This window comes from Mytilus californianus, unplaced genomic scaffold (assembly GCF_021869535.1).
Source record: "Mytilus californianus isolate M0D057914Y unplaced genomic scaffold, xbMytCali1.0.p SCAF_16, whole genome shotgun sequence".
Classification (NCBI taxonomy): Eukaryota; Metazoa; Mollusca; class Bivalvia; order Mytilida; family Mytilidae; genus Mytilus; species Mytilus californianus.
This window is the reverse complement of record NW_026262648.1, coordinates 2312520-2333208: the sequence shown is the minus strand read 5'-3', so window position 1 is coordinate 2333208 and position 20689 is coordinate 2312520. Positions and strand designations below refer to the sequence as shown.

At 31.7% G+C, this 20689-nt stretch overlaps 1 protein-coding gene across 1 annotated transcript in view; it reads left to right on the top strand.

Annotated features, from left to right (window-relative positions):
- The window catches only part of LOC127726068 (uncharacterized), a 50089-nt gene extending 30911 nt beyond the window's left edge, over positions 1 to 19178 (top strand). Inside the window, exons 12-19 of the mRNA XM_052233409.1 lie at positions 318 to 377; positions 2112 to 2273; positions 3042 to 3170; positions 4258 to 4372; positions 6139 to 6282; positions 9727 to 9902; positions 12009 to 12100; positions 16112 to 19178. Of these exons, the coding sequence (XP_052089369.1) occupies positions 318 to 377; positions 2112 to 2273; positions 3042 to 3170; positions 4258 to 4372; positions 6139 to 6282; positions 9727 to 9902; positions 12009 to 12100; positions 16112 to 16307 (1074 nt within the window). The 3' untranslated portion in view covers positions 16308 to 19178. The remainder of the gene's footprint in view (positions 1 to 317; positions 378 to 2111; positions 2274 to 3041; positions 3171 to 4257; positions 4373 to 6138; positions 6283 to 9726; positions 9903 to 12008; positions 12101 to 16111) is intronic.
- The last annotated feature ends 1511 nt before the right edge of the window (positions 19179 to 20689 follow it).

Here is a 20689-nt window from a genome sequence, read left to right as displayed (position 1 = left end):
CACAGTGTTAGATTTATAATTTCTGATGGTAAGGCGGGGGCATCATTTGTGTCTTACAGACAGCGCAACAATTTCAAGTTGTACTTCAACATCACTGTGTGTCTTATCTAAAGTGTATGGAACTATACTCATGCATATTGCAGAGCAGATGGGGAGCATTATCCATATCTAGTTTTTTCTGAGATTAACTTTATTATACTATGAAACTTTTACTGTATTTTCCTCAAGTAGCATGCATGCGCACCTCCCTCAAATTATTGAAGTTGATTTTTGTACACTAAAGTAAGCTTTTTAAAGTTTGTTTTTTTATTTTTCAGGTTGTCATTGGAGGATCTATAGTTGATTTTTATGCTAAAATTTCATCACAGAATATACAGGTAAACAGAACAAAAATATTTGTAGCATAATCGGATATTCCACACAAAAAAACGTTTGGGTCATTTTGTACAGATAATAAATAGAACTTTTGTCTAAAAACAAAATTGAAGGTTTTAGTTGTTCAAAGAAATGATAAATTGATTTATTGAAGATATAGTATGATTTGCATGAGGTCCAAGATTGCTCTCACTTCTGATTTTTTTTAGGATTTGCTGGAAAAACTGGGACATCAGAGACCAGTACATATAAAACATGGAAATTGCCGACCAACACTTGGCGGTGATTTCCAGTTTAGTAATTGTAACAGATTCATTTTCAAGCAGATAAATCATAAATTATTCAATTCCTTATTTATTTTACTACAAAATTTTTTTTTATTGAATTACTAACCCACTTTAGCACAAAAGAAAGCTTTATTTCCATCGATCCATTATTTTCAGCAATATCAACTTTGAACAAATTATGGTGATCTGGTGTTATTTCCTCTCAGTACTTGTAATAATGGGAGCTAATTAATGCAAATAGATATAAGAAGATGTGGTATGAGTGCCAATGAGACATCTTTCCATCCAAGTCACAATGTGTAAAAAGTAAACAATTATAGGTCAAAGTACGGCCTTCAACACGGAGCCTTGGCTCACACTGAACAGCAAGCTATAAAGGGCCCTAAAAATGACTAGTGTAAAACCATTCAAACAGGAAAACCAACGGTCTAATCTATATAAAAAACAAGAAACAAGAAACACTTATGAACCACATCAACAAGCAACAACCACTGAACATCAGGTTCCTGACTTAGGACTGGTGCAAACAAATGCAGCGGGTATGTTAATTTGTGCTGGATAAAGAGCGAAACCTCACTATTGTACAAATGTCACCAGAATCATTAATTAACTTCCAACAGTCACATGACTTCTTGTTCAAAGTGAAAGAATGGACCAAAAAAAGGAGGGTTGAAGGGAATAATGTTATCAATTGTGCTACAGGGGGTTAGTACGTGAATAAAAGTTACATTTGTGTGGAATAGAATGAATAAGGAATCGAATTATGTGTGATATATCAACTTGAAATTGGATCTATTATAATTTAGAGACGGAAAGTTGCAGCCCCAAGTCTGGATCAGCCATTTAACATGTTTTCTATATTGACTGCCCTCTGACATCCCGCGGCCACAGCAAATCTTAAAAAAAGTTGTCAAAGCAATTACGAACTAGAGACAACAAAACTTACATTATAATGCAAATAGTTTGGAACGATGATTTTCATTGGATGTTGACAAATATTTTGAATGGTTAGATTCCACATTCTTCCTGTCCGTACTTAAAGAAATAGATATTTTTTACTTTAATCGATTACTGATTATTGAAAATTACACATAATAGATTAATCACTAACGAAAACCATATTTATGTCAATCATTTTTCAACAGATGTTTTGAATTTTATCAGTAGTTTCTTTAAATAAAAGACATTAGGTGTCCAAACAAAACTGCTCAGATGTAACTGATGTAAAAATTATTTGAAATATATATGAATTGATTTGCAGAGAGGAGGAAGCAAAGGATGAAGCAAATATGCTCATTAAGTTTTACCAGGTTCCTTTTAATAAACATAGGACCAAACTCATGGATCTCGTTAATTGACAGTAATATGTTTTAAGTTAAGGCAATTATAGATCCATATTTATTGAATTAATTGAAGATCTTTTTTTATCCTGTATTATTTTCCAATCAGATGGATGGAGCTACTTATCCAGGGAATGTGAGACAATCGTTTGGTGGTGTTGGTAGGAACTTAGCTGACTGTCTCAGTAGATTAGAAACCAATCCACTGTTTATATCTGCCACTGGTAATGATGCCAACAGAACAGTATTTGAAGATTATTGTAAACACATGGTAAGTTAGTTAAAACCTAATGTCTATTATTGATTGATTGAATGATTGATTTATTGATTTTTGGTATTTAACACCATTTTCAACACACTTGGCTATATCATAGCACCTACTTCTAAGAGTTTATAGCTTGTTCAAACATATTATTACACATTCCACTTTCAATTGCACAAAAATATAATTTTTTGAAGATGTGAGCTATAAATGTAAATTCTTAATGAGAAAGCCAAAAAATCTTTAAATGTCATTGTCTCAATACTCAAATTGACAGCAGCAACTAAAATGCATGTACAGGGAACACGGAAAAGGGGGGATTGGTTTTGCTATGTGGACAGCTTTAGTTGTGATTAGGTTCCTTTTCTCAGATTCTATAAGTTATAGCTAGGTCACCTATATTTAAATTTGCTGAATAGATTGATTCTTAGGTGAACAAGTCTGTCAGACAGGGTTCATATGACCTTGACCTCATGGATAAGTGCTGTATATTTAGGTTTCATGATTAAGTATGTTTCTCAGATACTATAAGCAACAGGTCAGCTGTAGTTAGCCAAATATTGTAAGGAGTAAATGTCTGTCTGGCAGTGTGCATCTGACCTATATGGCGTTTTCATTGATAATTGATTATTTTAAGTTTACATGTATGTTATATCTGTAGTAAAACCCTGATCTTAAAGACTTTCAACATAAAGTTCAATCATGATCAGTAAAGCAGGTGAGACATTTCAGCATGTTCACTCTGTTAACATTGTAACTTAATTTTTCCATTTTAAGGATCTATCTGGAGTTACCTCTCTTGACAAGTTCAACACTGCCACTTACTGTGCTGTTTTAAGTAGCAATGGTGAACTTATGTTTGGAATAGGAGATATGGATGTCCACAAACAAATTACTCCTGATTATGTGAGTAGCTTTAAATGTGTATTCAGTTAAAATTATGTGATTATTGAATGTAGGGCAAAATATGCAAGAAAGTATAATAATGATTATATGCTGTAAATTCAGAAATTATTGCATGCATTTATCATTGTCATTTTTGAAGACGAAACAAAAATGTGAGTTTGATTATTGTAATTTCAGGAAAAGCTTCATACAGACATATGTTTCAGACATCAGAATGTGAGTTCTTATTATTGCGATACTCACCGGGTTGCATTATTCGCATTAATAAAAAACTTGCAATAATTTCTGAATTTACAGTAACTGAATTTCATATATGAAATATAACCTTTACCACATGATCATCAGTGGTCGGCTTAAAAAAGCTTTGGAATTAGGTCCATGATAGGTTGAAAATATTTAGTAATAATATGCAAATTAATTACCGGGTTAATTAACATGTGTACCTGACAAGTTTTATTTGGCATTGACTTCAGTTTCAGAGTCAATTAGTTTTTAAATATTTCAGCTAACGAGACATTGTTGTGTTTCAACTCTTGTTGCCTTTAATATTTGTGGCTAGTTTTACACAACGAGGTCAGACTATGTTCAATATTATATGAGCTGTGTCGGATAGAAATCCACCTTATGTAAGTGCACTTATACATGTAGATGTATACGACTTTGATTGATTTTGGAACATTCAAATACTAAATAAAAGATGAACTTTGGTCTGTTTAGTAGGGTTCTTATATCAACTCAATTTTCAAACAAATACAGGCTATGCGGTATGGGTTTTTCTCATTGTTGAAGGCCATACAGTGACCTATAGTTGTTAATTTCTGTGTCATTTGGTCTTTTGTGGTGAGTTGTCTCATTGGCAATCATACCACTTCTTCTTATTTTTATTATTTGCATGGAGATTTTGTCATCCCGAAATAAGCTAACAGCTGTATTGATATTCATTTGCATAATCTATTTAATGCTGCCCATATGATTCATTTTTTTGTTGGTATGTGGAGTGATACCAGTGTATGAGAAAAACTCATATAATTTGATAGAAATTTGAAGGTCTCATATCATATCAATACCTATAAATATATTTTGATAGATTAGTCGGTATGAGAAGAACTTAGCATTAGCATCGATGGTTGTTTTAGATGGAAATATCTCAACTGATTCAATAGAATATGTGTGTCAAATTTGTCATAAGAACCATGTTCCTGGTAAGTAGTCTGAATCATTTCAATGAAAACATTGTGTAATATTGTACCAAAAATTATACATGGATTGATTCTGTTTACTGTAAATTCAGAAATTATTGCGAGATTTTTATTAATGCGAATAACGCGACTACTTGAGTATCGCAACAATAAAAACTTGCATTCTAATATCAAATACATATATCGGTATGTAGCTTTTCCAAAATTCGCAATAGTTAAACTCACATTTTTGTTAATTTTTCAAAAATCGCAATAATAAATGCACGCAATAATTTCTGAATTTACAGTATATATTTCTTAGAAGGCTTATCCCTATACGAAGGAAAAACCTTTAGTTTATATGGTTTTGATATAGAAATTAAGCACTATCCCTGATTCTTATTTAAGATTTTGAAGAACCAGCGCATTACAATTACTTACTTTGCAATAAAATTTGCACACAAAGTGCCTCTGTGTTCACTCAAAGCTTTAATGGGATTTGTGAGGCTCAATTCTAAAAAAATCTTTAAAGTACAATTACAATAAAACTTTAAAGGGAATGACACACTTATTATCCTCTAAACAAACAGCAGAATGGCTGCCATTGTGAATGAGGGTGCTATAAACAGTTTCGTATAAAAAACTAGGGGTTATTCCCCCGACTAAAAATAACCATGGAGGGAAATCCCTTTTTATTCATATAATTGGTGAAAAAGTATCATGTTTTTTGTATTTGATTGTATAAATTAGTTAATTAGCTTTCAATTTATACAGGTTGAATGATTAAAATAATTTTAAAAATTAGATTTAATATACATGCTTTGAGGGGAGACAACACTGTAAACATCCTGTTTTTTTGGCAGTGAAAATTGAAAACTTATTTGCAGCCACTGTAGCTCTTTTTGAAGCAGGAAACCGTACCCTGAAACATGATTTTTATTAAAGGCCAGGTAAAAACCTATGAATTTCATACAGTTTTGATTATGGGAAATGTACCTGTATCATGTTTACATGGGTACGCACATGAGCTGATTTCAGGTTTTTTATGTTCAGATTAGGCAACTTTTTCCCCATTTTCTCTGGATAGAACTTTTTTACTATACTAATAGTACACTATATTTTTATTTCAATATAAACTAGAGAAAATTCTGATTCCAGTGATATCTAGTTTTATACAAGTATCTTTATTAACCATTCCACCACTAAGGGTCACTTAGGCATGGTCCCTTAAAATATGACGTCATAGAAAAAAACTGTTGATTGCACCCTGAAGTAAAATTTCTGAGGAATCCTGAATGGATTTGGGACCTAACTTTAGTGAACTGATAAATATATATGATAGCTATTTTATGTTATGATTGATAAACCCAACCTTCATCAGACATGGCTCATGAACTCTAAAATGCCACATGGGATAAAACATCAACAAAAAAAACTTTTTGCCTGCTGGAAGCTATTTTTGCTGAATAAACTCATCATATAGTTTAGATACCAGGATAAAATTGTGTACGCACATCTCGCCTACAAAAGACTCATCAGTGACACTCAAATAAAAAAAGTTAAAAAGGCCAAATGAAGCACATAGTTAAAGAGCATTGAGGACTCAAAATTCAAAAATTATTGTTCTCTTCAGAATTATGTTGGATGCCTTACCTGTCGTCATTATTACCCTGAACCATTTCTTATTGAATCAGAGATCAGACTAATGATACAGGCTCTTTGCAGTTTCCTGTTGCATTTGAAAATGTTTTAAATATTGTGTCTTGACACAAGAATTTTGTATATTTCAGTTTGGTATGAACCTACAGATGTTAATAAAGCACATAAACCATTTTTGACATCAGCAGGGCAAAGGTTAACCTACATTTCCCCAAATCTGAATGAGTTAAGAGTTATATACAGACATTTAACTAACACACTAGAATCACAAATAGGTAAGACCTAATTAAAGTATGTCATAGGGAATTAGTTTTTGTCGTGGAAAAAGAGAGACTGAGGCATGTTGTTTTCCGGGTGTCGGCTGCTTCCTTAACAATACATCAGTTTGTGATTAGGTCAGTTTATGTGAAACCACTAGTGGTAGGTCATTAATGTTTGGTATACATTCAGTGACCATGCTGGGCTTTGCCAATGTCACAAATTGCTATTTTTATGCCCCCGCCGAAGCGGAGGGGGCATTAAGTTTTACCCTTGTCCGTACGTCCCAAAATTGGTTTCTGTTCTCTAACTTAAGTTTGCCTCAACCAAATGTTATCAAACTTATACACAATGTTTATTACCACAATACACAGATCAAGTTTGAATTTTGGGGTCGTCACTTTTACTGTTCTAGAGTTATGTCCCTTTACAAATGGAAAAATTGCTAAATTTTTTCATTTTTTTTCCAAAAATATCAATGTCATTATTCAAGTAATATTTAAAATTGGAGTTATCTTCCTTTGTCCATGATTATAGTTAAATCAACTACAATCAATGCTTTATACAATGCAATGTTTAATTTTGCTTTCCACTGATAAAACACAGATCAAGTTGAATTTGGGTAGTGTCACTTTAACCATTATTGAGTTATGCCCCTTTATAAATCGAAAAATTGCAAAATTTTTAGTTTCCATTCTGTAACTTAAGTTTGCCCCAACCAAACATTATGAAACCTATACACAATACTCGTTACCACAAAACTAAGATCAAGTACAAATATTGTTTCCGTTCTCTAACTTTAGTTTGCCTCAACCAAATGTTATGAAACTTATACACAATGCATATTACTACATAATACAGATAAAGTACGAAATTCGGTGGCATCACTTTTACCATTCTTGAGTTATGTCCCTTTATAAACATAAAAATTGCTGAATTTTTTCGTTTCTGTTCTCTAACTTTAGTTTGTCTCAACCAAATGTTATAAAACTTATACACACCCGTTCTAGAGTTATGTGTGTTTACAAATAGAAAAGTTGCTGAATTTTTCATTTCTGTTCTCTACTTAAGTTAGCCTCAACCAAATGTTATGAGACTTACACACAATGCTTATTACCACAAAACTCAGATCAAGTTCAAATTTAGGTAGCGTCACTTTTACCGTTCTTCAGTTATGTCCCTTTATAACTATATGATATGCAAGCGGGGGCATCTGTGGACACATGTGGACACAATCCACATTTATTTTTATTTCATCTGGCAACAACTCCCCTGAGACCGTTCAACAGAAAGCTCTCATATATGAAGGATTGTTTACCAACCATGTCTTATTGACCATATTATACATTTTGATTTGACCATCTTTATGTGATTTATGGGACTTTAAATTTATTGGCCTATCCTACCACAGTGATACTTTGTGAACATGATTCCTCTGAGACAGTTTGATAGAAAGTGCTCATACTTGCAAGGAGGTTTGCCATTATATGTAGTTGACGATATTATACTGTCGTTTTGATTTGACCAATTTTATGTGAGTTCTGGAACTTTGGCTATTTATGGACTATTGTGCAACTAAAACACCTTGTTCTGCGCATTGTATAACTTACTTAAGCTTGAAAACACTTTATAGTATAATCTATATTCTTGCTGTACAATTCTATACTATACACACAATTTTATTCCTCATTTTCAAAGGTGCATGAGACTTTTGGCCATGGCGTAGCAATCCTGTTGAAATATAAACAAAATATTTTGGAAACAAATCAGAAAGATGTACCGGGTATTGCTTTTGTTTGAAATGCATTTATTACAATACTCTTTAATATAAACATTAACTGTATCAAAAGTTTTTTCATTTCACATAGCATATGCTATTTGTAATTAAAAAAAAAAGTCGTAAGTATTAAGGATTTGTAGCCTTGTAAACCTGGTTGATGTTCTTGTCCCTTGTTATAAGTAGTAAGTAAAATTCATAGATTTTTCAAGAAAACTGCCATTAATGTTTGAAGTCTACATTCTGCTGTAATGAAGATTACCATACAAAATAATTTTTACACATAGCCAAATATTTGGCATTTTAATCATGGACAATTTATACTCTCAACACTATGTTTAGTAATTAAAACAGATTGCATTATTACACATAGTGTTGACAACATTTATGTGGTGAAATAATTATTACATGTGTAGAGTTTTATTACACCTTGGAACAGTATATCTAACAGGAAATGAATCGGATAGGCTTTTCGGTATAAAATTGATAAAATATCGGACTCCATGAGACTTCGTGAGATTTATGGATTTTGGTGGCATCTGACTGAAAAACAGTATCGGAACTGCTCAATAAATTAACCACATAATTCTAATCGTAAATAAATACAAGTTTTATCATAAAGTAGATACATTTTGTCATATAAAATTACCAAAATAAGTGTGATTTATTTGATGTGAAGTGTTTTATAATGATTTTGAATTTGGGAAGGCAATCAGCACCATTTTTTTATTACCCTGTTTGCATTCTGTACCATTCTGTGATAAAATTAATGCTACTATAACAAATTTGAAGTGACAGAATACAAGTTTGATACACTGGCATCACTGTAAAACTAGTTTGAATGACATTTTATTGATATTATCAGAAATTATTAGGATAATAGCAAGTACGTTTTTAACACATGTCCGTTTCCGTATCGTATCTTTGTTACCTATGACCTGACGATAAAATCAGCTACAATTAGGTAGTGTCAAGTCATGTCAATATATATGTTCCTGATTACACATAGCAATGCAACATGCATTGTTTTGATCAACTTAGCGTGAAATGGTGATCAGTCATTTTGTCTGTTATAATATGTATGTATGTACACACTTGTCACACACTGAAAGTGGCTGGGATGTAGCCATTTTGCATCAATCAATCACACTGAAATCAAAATCAGTTGTTCCATATCAGCCAACTAATACAATGTAACTCTTTATAAGAGCCAATCATTGTTTGATTAGGTCAGTTTATGTGGAACCTCTAGTGGTAAGTAATTGACATTTGGTATGCAGTCAGGGACCAAGCTGGGCTTCACCAATGTTGCAAGTTGCTATTTTTTATTTCATCTGGCAACAACTCCCCTGAGACCGTTCAACAGAAAGCTCTCATATATGGCAGGATTGTTTACCAACCATGTCTTATTGACCATATTATACATTTTGATTATAATAAGAAGTACCTACTCTTCAAGGATTTTCTTTTCATATTATTAGGTGATATTCTCCAATTAGAAAAAATCCAGAGTAATAAAAGTTAAGTTTTGCTGTGTTTCTTCTTGTATTTCTTTGAAGATATCTCGAATGACCGAATGACTTACAAAATTTAGAAAAAAGCTCTCACTTGAAATATATATATGTCATGGATATAAAGAGTTCCTGTGTGAGAAATCAAAGCCTTTTTTTACTTATTTCTGCAGGTCACAGGGATCCAGATGTTATAACTTTAGAAGGAATATTAGATGAAGCTATTTGGCTGTCAAAAGTCATCATTGAGGAAGTACCGATTGTCTTAGTAACACTTGGAAAACATGGAGTCATGTTGTGTCAGAGGAGTCAGATACAGAAATTTCCTGTCAAAGGATACAGACTTGAGGTTAATGTTCATTAAAAGAAATGAAGTATAAATGGATACAATATTGTATCCACTCTTCTTCAGTTATTGTCAGGATTTTTCAGCTTGCTTCTGATGACTCCTGCTCTCTTATGTTTTAATGTAGCAACTAATTTTAAGAATAATTTTATTGAAGAGCTCAGAGATTAAATTTGAAATTTTACTATTGGTATATCTGACTTTTCCTAATAATCTAAGGAAAAAGGGATGAATCTTTAAGACAAAAATTGACTAATTGTGATAAAGCTGGAGTAATCTGTGTGATGAAACAAACATAACGTGAATCAAATTTAATAGGAATTGTTCCATTTCTCTGAATAGATTGATTGATTGCTGCTTAATGTCCAGCTGCAAACATGGCATGCATAGTTGGTTGGTCTTTCATTTGATCAATCATGACACTCCTCTGTGTGATATACAAGAAAAACCTTATAATCAATAATCAAAGACTCAAACAAATTCTTTCTGTAGAAACGTGGTAAAAGCATTGCTTTTACAGATTAGTCGTATGTTTTTTAGAATAAAAGTGTTTTATGAAGTATTTTCTTTCCCTTCCAGTACTTGTTACTTGAGAGTGTACATCAAATCACTCTAATTTTTTTGGCAAAATAAAATGATACTTTATTAGAACGTGATGAAAATTGCCTGTAGTTAATGTTTCATCCTTTTATTGCATTAAAAATGTCATATTCATTTCCAGATCACTTGTCAAACATAGTTTATTTTTGTTTATCTTCCCTCAACCGCCATTGAAATACATGTTTATACATATTACTGATCGGATACAGACCAACTAAAAACGAAATACTCATTCCAATGCGGTTAAACAGATATTTGGTTAGATCCCCTTAGTTAAAATTTATTTCATTTAAGTTGCTTAACGTAAATACTTTATATATCTCTTTTTAATCATTTAATAAGAAACTTTCAAATTTTGATACAGCTATTTTTTTTGAAATTATCATGATAAGATATGATATTTATTAGTACAAAATCCAAACAATCGGATTGCTACTAAATACATAAAATAAACAATACATATATATATAACATTTTCCAAAATTATTTAAAAAAAAAATATATTCAAAATTTTTTCTTTTTCTTTTCTTAAATGCTAGACAACATGCCTTCCCTAAAATTAGCATAAAAATGATTATATTTAGAAGAAATGCTGCTTTCCTCTATTTTATTAATTCATGTATAAGGTTGTATCATGTGAGTGATACCATTGAAATTAAAAAATATTAGTTGACATCGTCATATAGTTGTGATTAAATGTTGTAATTATGAGACAAAATATGTTCAATCTGAATCTAGTTTCCAATTGATTTATTGCTAACAAAAATGTAAAAAGTAAACAAAAGATCAAACATGAACATATAAAATTCTGCAATGATATGGAGTATGTGAGTACACATGTACAATGTGGCTGAATGCATGATTTCATATAAAAAAAGAGCAAACTTTAATGATGCGATTTTAATCGATAGTCGATTGGTTGCTGGCAACTGATAGTAATAGATTATCAGTTGGTCTAATCTGATTGGTTCATCAAAGAATGTGTCAACAACAGAATCCTACTCTATCTATTGACCAATATTTTTAACATGTCTATTGTTAGAAAGGGATAATACTAAAGTGAATTTGTCGATATTGTCGGGCTGATTGATATGATGATGTATAGATGAAAAGAGAACAAATTGAGACTAGATTCTGTCTTTTCACTTTTTTTATCTTTTATTTTTAACTTGCCAATCGGACATGTACACTGCAGCTTTAACTTGTCCTGGGCTATCAGACAGCCGTTAATGTCAAAACCCTGTATATATTCTTATTTTCCATGACAATACTTTTTAAGTATTAGAATGTGTTTGTTGGGCATTTTCTTTACTGGAGTGCCTTCTAAATAAGATGAAGGGGAGCCATTAGTTTTAATCCACTTAAACAGTTCAACCTAGTTTTTCATCAAAATGCCAGCCTTTAAAAGAATAAAGGATGTTTATCGTTTGTTTGGTTGCATATCAGTTCAATTCCTAAAAGAAAATTTCTCAATAAACTGTTATCAAAGTATTTTTTTCTTTTTCGCAGCATTCTGACAAAATGACAGCAGACATTTTTCCTGCTTTTAATGCAGGATATCCCCCAGAGAATATTGTCAGTGTTTCTGGAGCTGGAGACTGGTATGTACTATTAAAAAGGGAAAACAACAGAATTAGTGTGTTATCATATAAAATTGTTGCACACACTCTTGTGAGAACTTCTTTGTTTGATATTGATATTGTTACACCTGTACATTGAAGAACATAAATTTTGGATATTATAGTCAATAGTGGGTAAAAAAATCTAACAAAATCTGACAATCCAGATGTATAATACAGACAGAAATAATACAAACATAATGATTTTCATAAACAATCCTAAAGAGAAAAAGTGAAGTAGCACACATTAGAGAAGTTATCTCAGGAAGAAATAAACTTTATTAAGCAGATTACATGCCTTTTAATTTAAAATAAAATGAAATAACTGTATAATGAATAAGGCCAAATATAATGATCCAGGTTATATTGTGTTTTCCAAGTTCTATATTGTAATATTACCTTCACACAAATTGCACAGTTCCTGTCAAAGATGTTCATATTTTAGAAGATGTTTTCAAATGACCTGATGTTGAGACTGCATGATATTTCCAAAATTAAATTTTTCTTTTAAAAACCTTTAAATTTCCTGTTGTCCAGATAAGTTACCTATACAAATAAATTCAATAAGACATCAATATTTAGTTTTGTGCATATTTTTTAATTGATTCTTTAAGTGTTAAAGTAACTTGTTAAAAGTTTATATTAAGAATTTTCAGGAAGAATGTAAAATTTCTACATGTTAGGAGCCTAACCTTCACCTGAGTTATTTTCTTCTTGGATTTCGTTTACGATATTACATTTTTAACAACATTGTGAACTTTTTTCTTCATTTTCAATTTTTATTTTACACTGTTAACAATTGTGTGGAGCAGCATATTCCATGTTTTTTATATGGACTGCACTCTTATGCCTAAAAAAACTTTCAGACATCAGAGCAAACTAATGGCTTGTATGTTTATTTTAATTTTATTATTTTTATGCCCCTGCCAGAGCGTAGGGGGCATTAAGTGTTACCCTTGTCTGTCTGTACCTCCGTCTGTCTGTCCAAATGTACGTCCCTTTAATTGGTTTCCTTTCTCTAACTTTAGTTTGCCTCAACCAAAAGGCCAAGTGAGCTTTTCTCATCACTTGGCGTCCGTCATCCGTCGTCGTAGTCCGTCATCGTCGATAACTTTTTCAAAAATCTTCTCCTCTGAAACTACTGGGCCAAATTTAACCATACTTGGACACAATTATCATTGGGGTATCTTGTTTAAAAAAATTCATAAGGGTTCCGCGGAACCCAGTGTCTCGCCTACTTTTGCTGTTAGTTGCAGGCTCAACAAAAATTAGGACAATTTTTTTTAAAATTTTCCTCTATAGATACTAACTTTTGATTGTAAGAAGCTTCTATCCAAGTTTGGTAAAAATCTAGGATGGTTTATGAATCTAATAAATGTTTTAAAAACTTTAACTGCAGACTGTATGTAATGTTAACTGGAAGAAAAACTAAGTCCAAAATTTCCTTCTTGATACTTGCTTTTGATCATAAACAAGCTTCTGTCCATGTTTGGTACAAATCCAGGATAATTTAAGAAAGTTATAAAAATTTTAAAACTTTAACCAAAGAGTGAATGTAATGTTAACTGGCAGAAAAACTAAGTCCATTTATAAGTAAAATAATGATAAACAGAATTTTTTCTTTTTTCCAAAATTTACTTCTGGATACTAACTTATGATCATAAACAAGCTTCTGTCCAAGTTTGGTAGAAATCCAGGATAGTTTAAGAAAGTTATTAAAATTTAAAAACTTTAACCACAGAGTGAATATTTGTGAACGCTGTCGATGACGGAATGTAGGATCGCTATGTCTCGCTTTTGTGACAAAAACGCAGGCTTGACAAAAAATGTGTCAAAACTGTCAGACGACTTCTAATAAGATCTACTAACAAGTCAAATTATGCAGTTATAGTTAGTAGACTGTCACTCTTTATAGGAGTGATTGCCCTTAAATGAGTTTTTTTCTTACCCTGTTTTATGTTTTGAGAAAAAACTAAAGAATGTAGAGAGAAACTAAACAGACTAAATGATCAGCAATACAAGATCAACAAATCAGAGATTTTTATCATGAATTCTATTCTCTTCTACAATGTTGGAGAGTGTCCTTTGTTGAATAGGCACATGCATAGACCAAGGTGAGCGACACAGGCTCTTTAGACCCTCTAGTTTTATTGTCGAGCCTGCGACTTTTGTTGCGTTGGCAGCGTTAATTTACTCCTTAAAAGCTTAATATTTCAGTAGGTAGAAGACCTGGATGCTTCATACTTTGTAAATAGATGACTTATGATTTGAAGTTTCTGTCTGTCATATGTCCATTGTCCTTGACCTCATTTTCATGGTTCAGTGACTACTTAAAAAAAAAGTTCAGATTTTTTGTAATGTTAATTTCTCTCTTATTATGAGTAATAGGGAAACTATATTTGGTATGTGCATACCTTGCAAGGTCCTCATGCCTGTTAGACAGTTTTCACTTGACCTCGACCTCATTTCATGGATCAGTGAACTAGGTTAAGATTTAGTGGTCAAGTCCGTATCTCAGATACTATAAGCAATAAGTCTACTACATTTGGTGTATGTAATGATTGGATGGTGTCCAACTGACAAGTGTCATCTGACCTTGACCTCGTTATCATGGTTCAGTGTTAATAGTGTAGTTTTTGTGTTTTGGTCTGTTTTTCTAATACTGTATGCAGTAGGACAACTATATTTGGTGTATGGAAATATTTTACCATGTACATGTCAGTCTGGCTTGTATCATCTGACCTTCAACTCATTTTCATGGTTTATTGGTCAATGTTCAGTTTTCATGGTTAACTTTGTTTCTTAGATACTATAAGCAATAGGTCAACTACATTAGATGCATTGAATGATTTTACGCTGTACATGTCTGTCTGGCAGGGTTCATCTGACCTTGACTTCATTTTCATGGTTCATTGGTCACTATAGAATTTCCATGGTTTGGTCTGTTTCTTTTATACTATAAGCAATAGGTCATCTATATTCTGTGTACAGAATTATTGTATTAAAGGTGTACATGTATTTCAGGCTTGGTTTATCTGACCTTGACCTCATTTTCTTGGATCATAAATGTTAATGTGATACTTGTAGTAAAACTTTATATGTAGGACTATCAACATAAAATCAATGGTCAGTATAGTAGGCGAGACATTTCAGCGTGTGAACTCTTGTTTCTAAATAAATCACACAGAAGTATCTACTTGTTAGTACTTATCAACAATTTCCAAACAACAAAATGTTGAGGTTAAGGATGTTTGCTGCTCTTGTTTTATTTTTTTGTCAGATATTCAGAATGCTGTGGTTTTATCCATGTAGTGCCAATAAAAATTTTGACCGCTAACTGCTACTTTTCTTTTCATTAATCAACAATATATAGTTTAAAAAACCATTTTTGAAAATCTCATCAAACCCTTGTTATTTTTTTATAGTTTTTGAAAGAAAAAAGGTGCCAATGTTAAACATGTTAAATGTATGAAAAATTTAAAGAGAATCATTTCCTGCCAAATTTGCAATGGCTTATATCTGAAAAACAAGGACACAAACCTATAACTTTTTTCTGCTTTTATATTATTTTCCATTATTTATATACTATCAATTTATAACAGTCTTTTTGAAAGCTTATTATTTTAAAACAGAGAAGCAAAGTTCCTTAAGCAATAAATTGAATATGATATAGGACATGCCACTGTGTGCATGTTAGAAAAAAAGTGTTTGTATCAGATAAATGAAAAAAATCATTTTCATGCCTTAATATTAAGGTTAGTCCTGCTTTGAGGGGTGACGAAAGTACAGATTTTTTGGAAAATTATACCAAGGAATTGTCAAGTTGTACAAAAAATAAATGCCATAAATGTGATAAAAAGAAATTTCACGGTAAATTTATGAGGCTTCCATAATTTGACACAAAGTAATACAAGTACACACATTAGTGACTTGTAGAGTCTTGTGTATCTATAAATGAAAAATATTATATATATATTATCTATTTCTTTACAGTTTGGCAGCCACAATGATCAGTGGAATAGTTCATGGTCATGATCCAGACCTCTGTGTTAAGGCTGGTTTAATGGCAGCTCAGATGTCCTTGAAATCTTACCAAGCAGTTCCTCCAAATATTAGTCCAAAAAAATTGAACTTGGATAGGGTGAGAATTTGGGCACCATGGCAACCACAGAGGGTGAAACATGTGTAAAGAAGAATTCAAAATTGACTTGTAAAATGTGGTATAAAATGACCAGAGGAATTTGCAGGAAAATGCACCAGCTAGAAAAGGGTTTTGAACCTTGTCAGACAATCAAATATACATATATATAGAGAAACATTCTAACCTTAGTACTATAGTCTGTACAGTTCTTTGTATTTACTAGAATAAGATAAAACCTCCAGTTTGCTTCGTTTGTCATTTTGGGTCTTTAACTTTAAAAAAAATTTGTATTTGACATTGAAATGAAAGTAGACCTGAGTTTTTTCTTGTGTTTAATGAATTTGTGTAATGGCAGCATCTATATTTGTCCTAGTTTATAATGCTGAAAAGGAATAGAAACCACTTATAAAAAGTTAGCTAAATTTGGTATGCAGCAGCATTAATTAAAAAGGAAAGTGTCATGATTTTTGTCGCAAGCTGGAGGATATTTACCTGTTATTGGATGTTCTATTCCTGGCAATTGACAGATTACCTGAAAAGGGTCGTGTCATTTTTTAATCTTTAAAAAATTTCTTCCTTGCCAAATTAGATTTTCCTTTGTCATTACAGATTCTAAGGTTCAAAATTGACCTTTTAATATTATATGAATTGTCCATGAAAAATGTCAAACTGAGCTGAATTTCATGGAGAAATTTAACAATTTTCAGCATTTAAAGTGTTAAGGTCTAATATACAATCAGAACAAGTCATAAACTGAAATCCTGGCATATTAATTAACCATGTATGCTTGATGTGCAAATTTTCAGATTTGACCCACAAAAAATAGTAAGGTGTACCTGAATCATTTCTATTACTCAGGATTTTATAATGTTTACATATTTATAACTTGTTAATTTTTCAGTATTAGTCGGAGGATACAAGATTTTACATATCATGTATACGTTAATGATAATTAGATTTTCAATATGAAGTAACATGTGTATATATGCTCTTTGTGTGAAGTTATTTGTGATCATATCTATACCGGTATACTGTTGTGAAGGTTATGACAGTTTTTTTAATGATATACAATTGAAAGGCAGTTATGGCATTCAATAGGCTAATTTAAGTTGTGCAAATGTTTTGCTGAACAGTATTGGTAACTGATATAAGCAAAAACTATTGTTTAGATTAATATTAGAATATATGAAATACATGTACATTTAAAAATAGGCATGTGATAGTATGATACCTATGCTTTTAAGAAATTAAATTTCTCAAAGTATCTCTTATACCATGCCACATCATTTGTTCAAGTATCTTAAAAGAGTTCTTCAACTCCAAATGGAATCAGTCTCACTTTTTATAGTAATACAGTGATACCAAAAAAGTGGGATTCAGAAATATTTTCAGGATTAATAGTTTCACTTTCTAATTACACACAAATGAAGAACATACAACACAAGTCTTGCTATATACTGTCAACTAATTTGCTTTTTTCTGTTTGAAACAATAAGTTCATGAGTATTTATTTCAATGGTTGCATAATTCTCTGCTCTAAGTTTCATAGGTGTTTCTCTGCTCCCTCATAAACTTTTTCAAAGATATTCTCTGAAACTACTGAAACAATTTCATCTTGTGGTGAATTTAGTGTAAAGTTTGTGTTTTTTTTTTTGGTCAGTCAACAAACATGGCTGCCATGGCTAAAATAGAACATAAGACTTATGTCTTGAAAAACCAAAATAGATTAAGAAAATCTAACATGGCTAGAAATGCTGCAAATATCAAGAATTACTTACTTCTTATTTAAATGAATTATCAGATGACTCCTTAATGAGTTATTGCCCTTGAACATGTTAAAGGATGATTTGGCAAATTTTCGTGTTTTTGCCAATCATCTTCAAAACTATATTTGATAGGTAGAAACTGTAAACAGCAAAACTGATCAGCAATACAAGATTTACAAAAATGCCTGATTGACTGAAACTATTGGATGACTCAATAAGGAATTTTTGGGCTAAACAACTTATTTTGTGTCTGTCATAAACTTTTTCAAAGAAATTCTCCTCTGAAACTACAGAACTAATTTCAACCAAACTAGGGGTGAATGAAACTAAGGGTATCTTGTATAAAGTTTGTATTTATATACGACCGCAAAATATTTTTGCTGTCGTATATTGGTATGACGTTGGCTGCATATTTGCAGCATATATATGTATATATTGGATCGTCCGGCGTCGTCGTCCGAAGACATTGGTTTTTTCACTCTAACTTTAGTTTAAGTGAATGGATCTCTATGAAATTTTACCATAAGGTTCAATACCACAAAAGGAAGGTTGGGATTGATTTTGGGGGTTATGGTACCAACAGTTAAGGAATAAGGGGCCAAAAATAAGCATTTTTGTAACTTCCAGACATAACTTGTGTGTTACTGTATGGATCTCTCTGACATTGTACCACAAGGTTCCATATCACAAAAGGAATGCTGGAATTGATTTTGGGGGTAATTGCCTCAAAATTGTCGAATTAAGGGCCAAAAAAAGGGGCAAAAAACAAGCATTTTTCTAGTTTCATGACAATAACTTGTGTGTACATGTATGGATCTTTCTGAAATTGTACTACAAGCTTCCATATCACAAAGGGAAAGCTGGAATTGAGTTTGGGGGTAATTGCCCAAAATGTTTAGGAATAAGGGGCCAAAAATAAGCATTTTTCTAGTTTCCAGACAATAACTTGTGTTTAAGTGTATGGATCTCTCTGAAATTGTACTGCAAGGTACCATACCACAAAGGGAAGGCTGGGATTGATTTTTTGGGGTAATTGCCTCAAAGGTTTAGGAATTAAGGGCCAAAAAGGGTAAAAAAACAAGCATTTTTCTAGTTTCATGACAATAACTTGTGTGTAAGTGTATGGATCTTTATGAAATTGTACTACAAGGTTCCATATCACAAAGGGAAAGCTGGGTTTGAGTTTGGGGGTAATTGCCTTAAATGTTTAGGAATTTGGGGCCAAAAAACAATCATTTTTCTAGTTTCCAGACAATAACTTGTGTTCAAGTGTATGGATCTCTCTGAAATTGTACTGAAAGGTACCATACCACAAATGGAAGGCTGGGGGTGATGAATCATAAGGGGGTTAAAATAATTGGGGGGGGGGGGGGGGGTTCCTTTTTTTTTCTTTAAAATTTTCTATTTTAGATTGGTTATTTCTGATTTATATATATAAAAGCAAATAATAATGATATGGTTTGAATAGGTAAATTCAAAATTTTTAAGTTCTTAGACCACATTCATTCTGTGTCATAAACCTATGCTGTGTCAAATATTTAATCACAATCCAAATTCAGTGCTGTATCAAGCTTGAATGTTGTGTCCATACTTGCCCCAACTGTTCAGGATTCGACCTCTGCCGTCGTATCAAGCTACGCCCTGCCGAGCATTTTATTTATTTCTGTCAGTAAACAAAAATTGCTGCCATTGCTAAAAAGGGGTAAAATGCATTAAGGTGGTATAGTAGTATAAAAAAAAAGATAATAAAATGTTCATACTTTGCCAAAATGTAGTATATATTGATATGTTCCAAAATATAACAAAAATGATAGGTCACATTTTGTATTGATTATACAGAGAAAAAACATCATAATGTGAATAGAAGGTAAACTAAATGATAGAATTTTAAAACAAAATATGAGAAGATAGCTCTTATAAAATGTTTTCTGAATATCAAAAGAAAAAATTATGTTACTGTACCTTTTTTTCCTTCTATAACAAAGAATAGAAAAATTTCATGAAGATTCCTTTATGAATTATACTTTTTTCTGACTTACCTCCCCTTAATACATGAAAGTATTTTAAAAATTTGAAATCAAGCAAAACCATTCTACTTTTGTAAAAATATGAATGATAATAACATAAGAAATGTGGCTAAGATTACTTTAATTTGTTCATTTGAATGAAAATTCTTTTTAGTTGCATTCTTGCATCACAATTTCCTGACTTAATTAAAATTCTAGAACTATTGGTCTGCTATTTTACATATGGGTAATTTTCAAAAAATGTCGAATTTTCAGTACACCCATGCTAAAATTTTTATTTCTCATGGAAATTGCAGTTGTACTGTGACATAAAGATATAAAGAATTCTTATGACACCATTAATGCAATACTGGGTTATTGTGAAAACCTTGGCTATAATAAATACTTGTATGTTCCCATTACTTAAAGAAACATGGATCATTTCATGTCCCCACCCCTATATGCTGGTTTACCTCTTTCTGTACTTCTTTCAGATAAAGCTTAATAAACTACCTGTATCCAATTATATCTTATCTTATTTAAAAAGAATAATAAACAGTACCATTCAAACAGGTAAAAATGACAGTTCCATTCAATTTATCCAAAATTTACAACATGAGCACAAATTCAAGATTTTTCATACTAATCTCCATTCCAT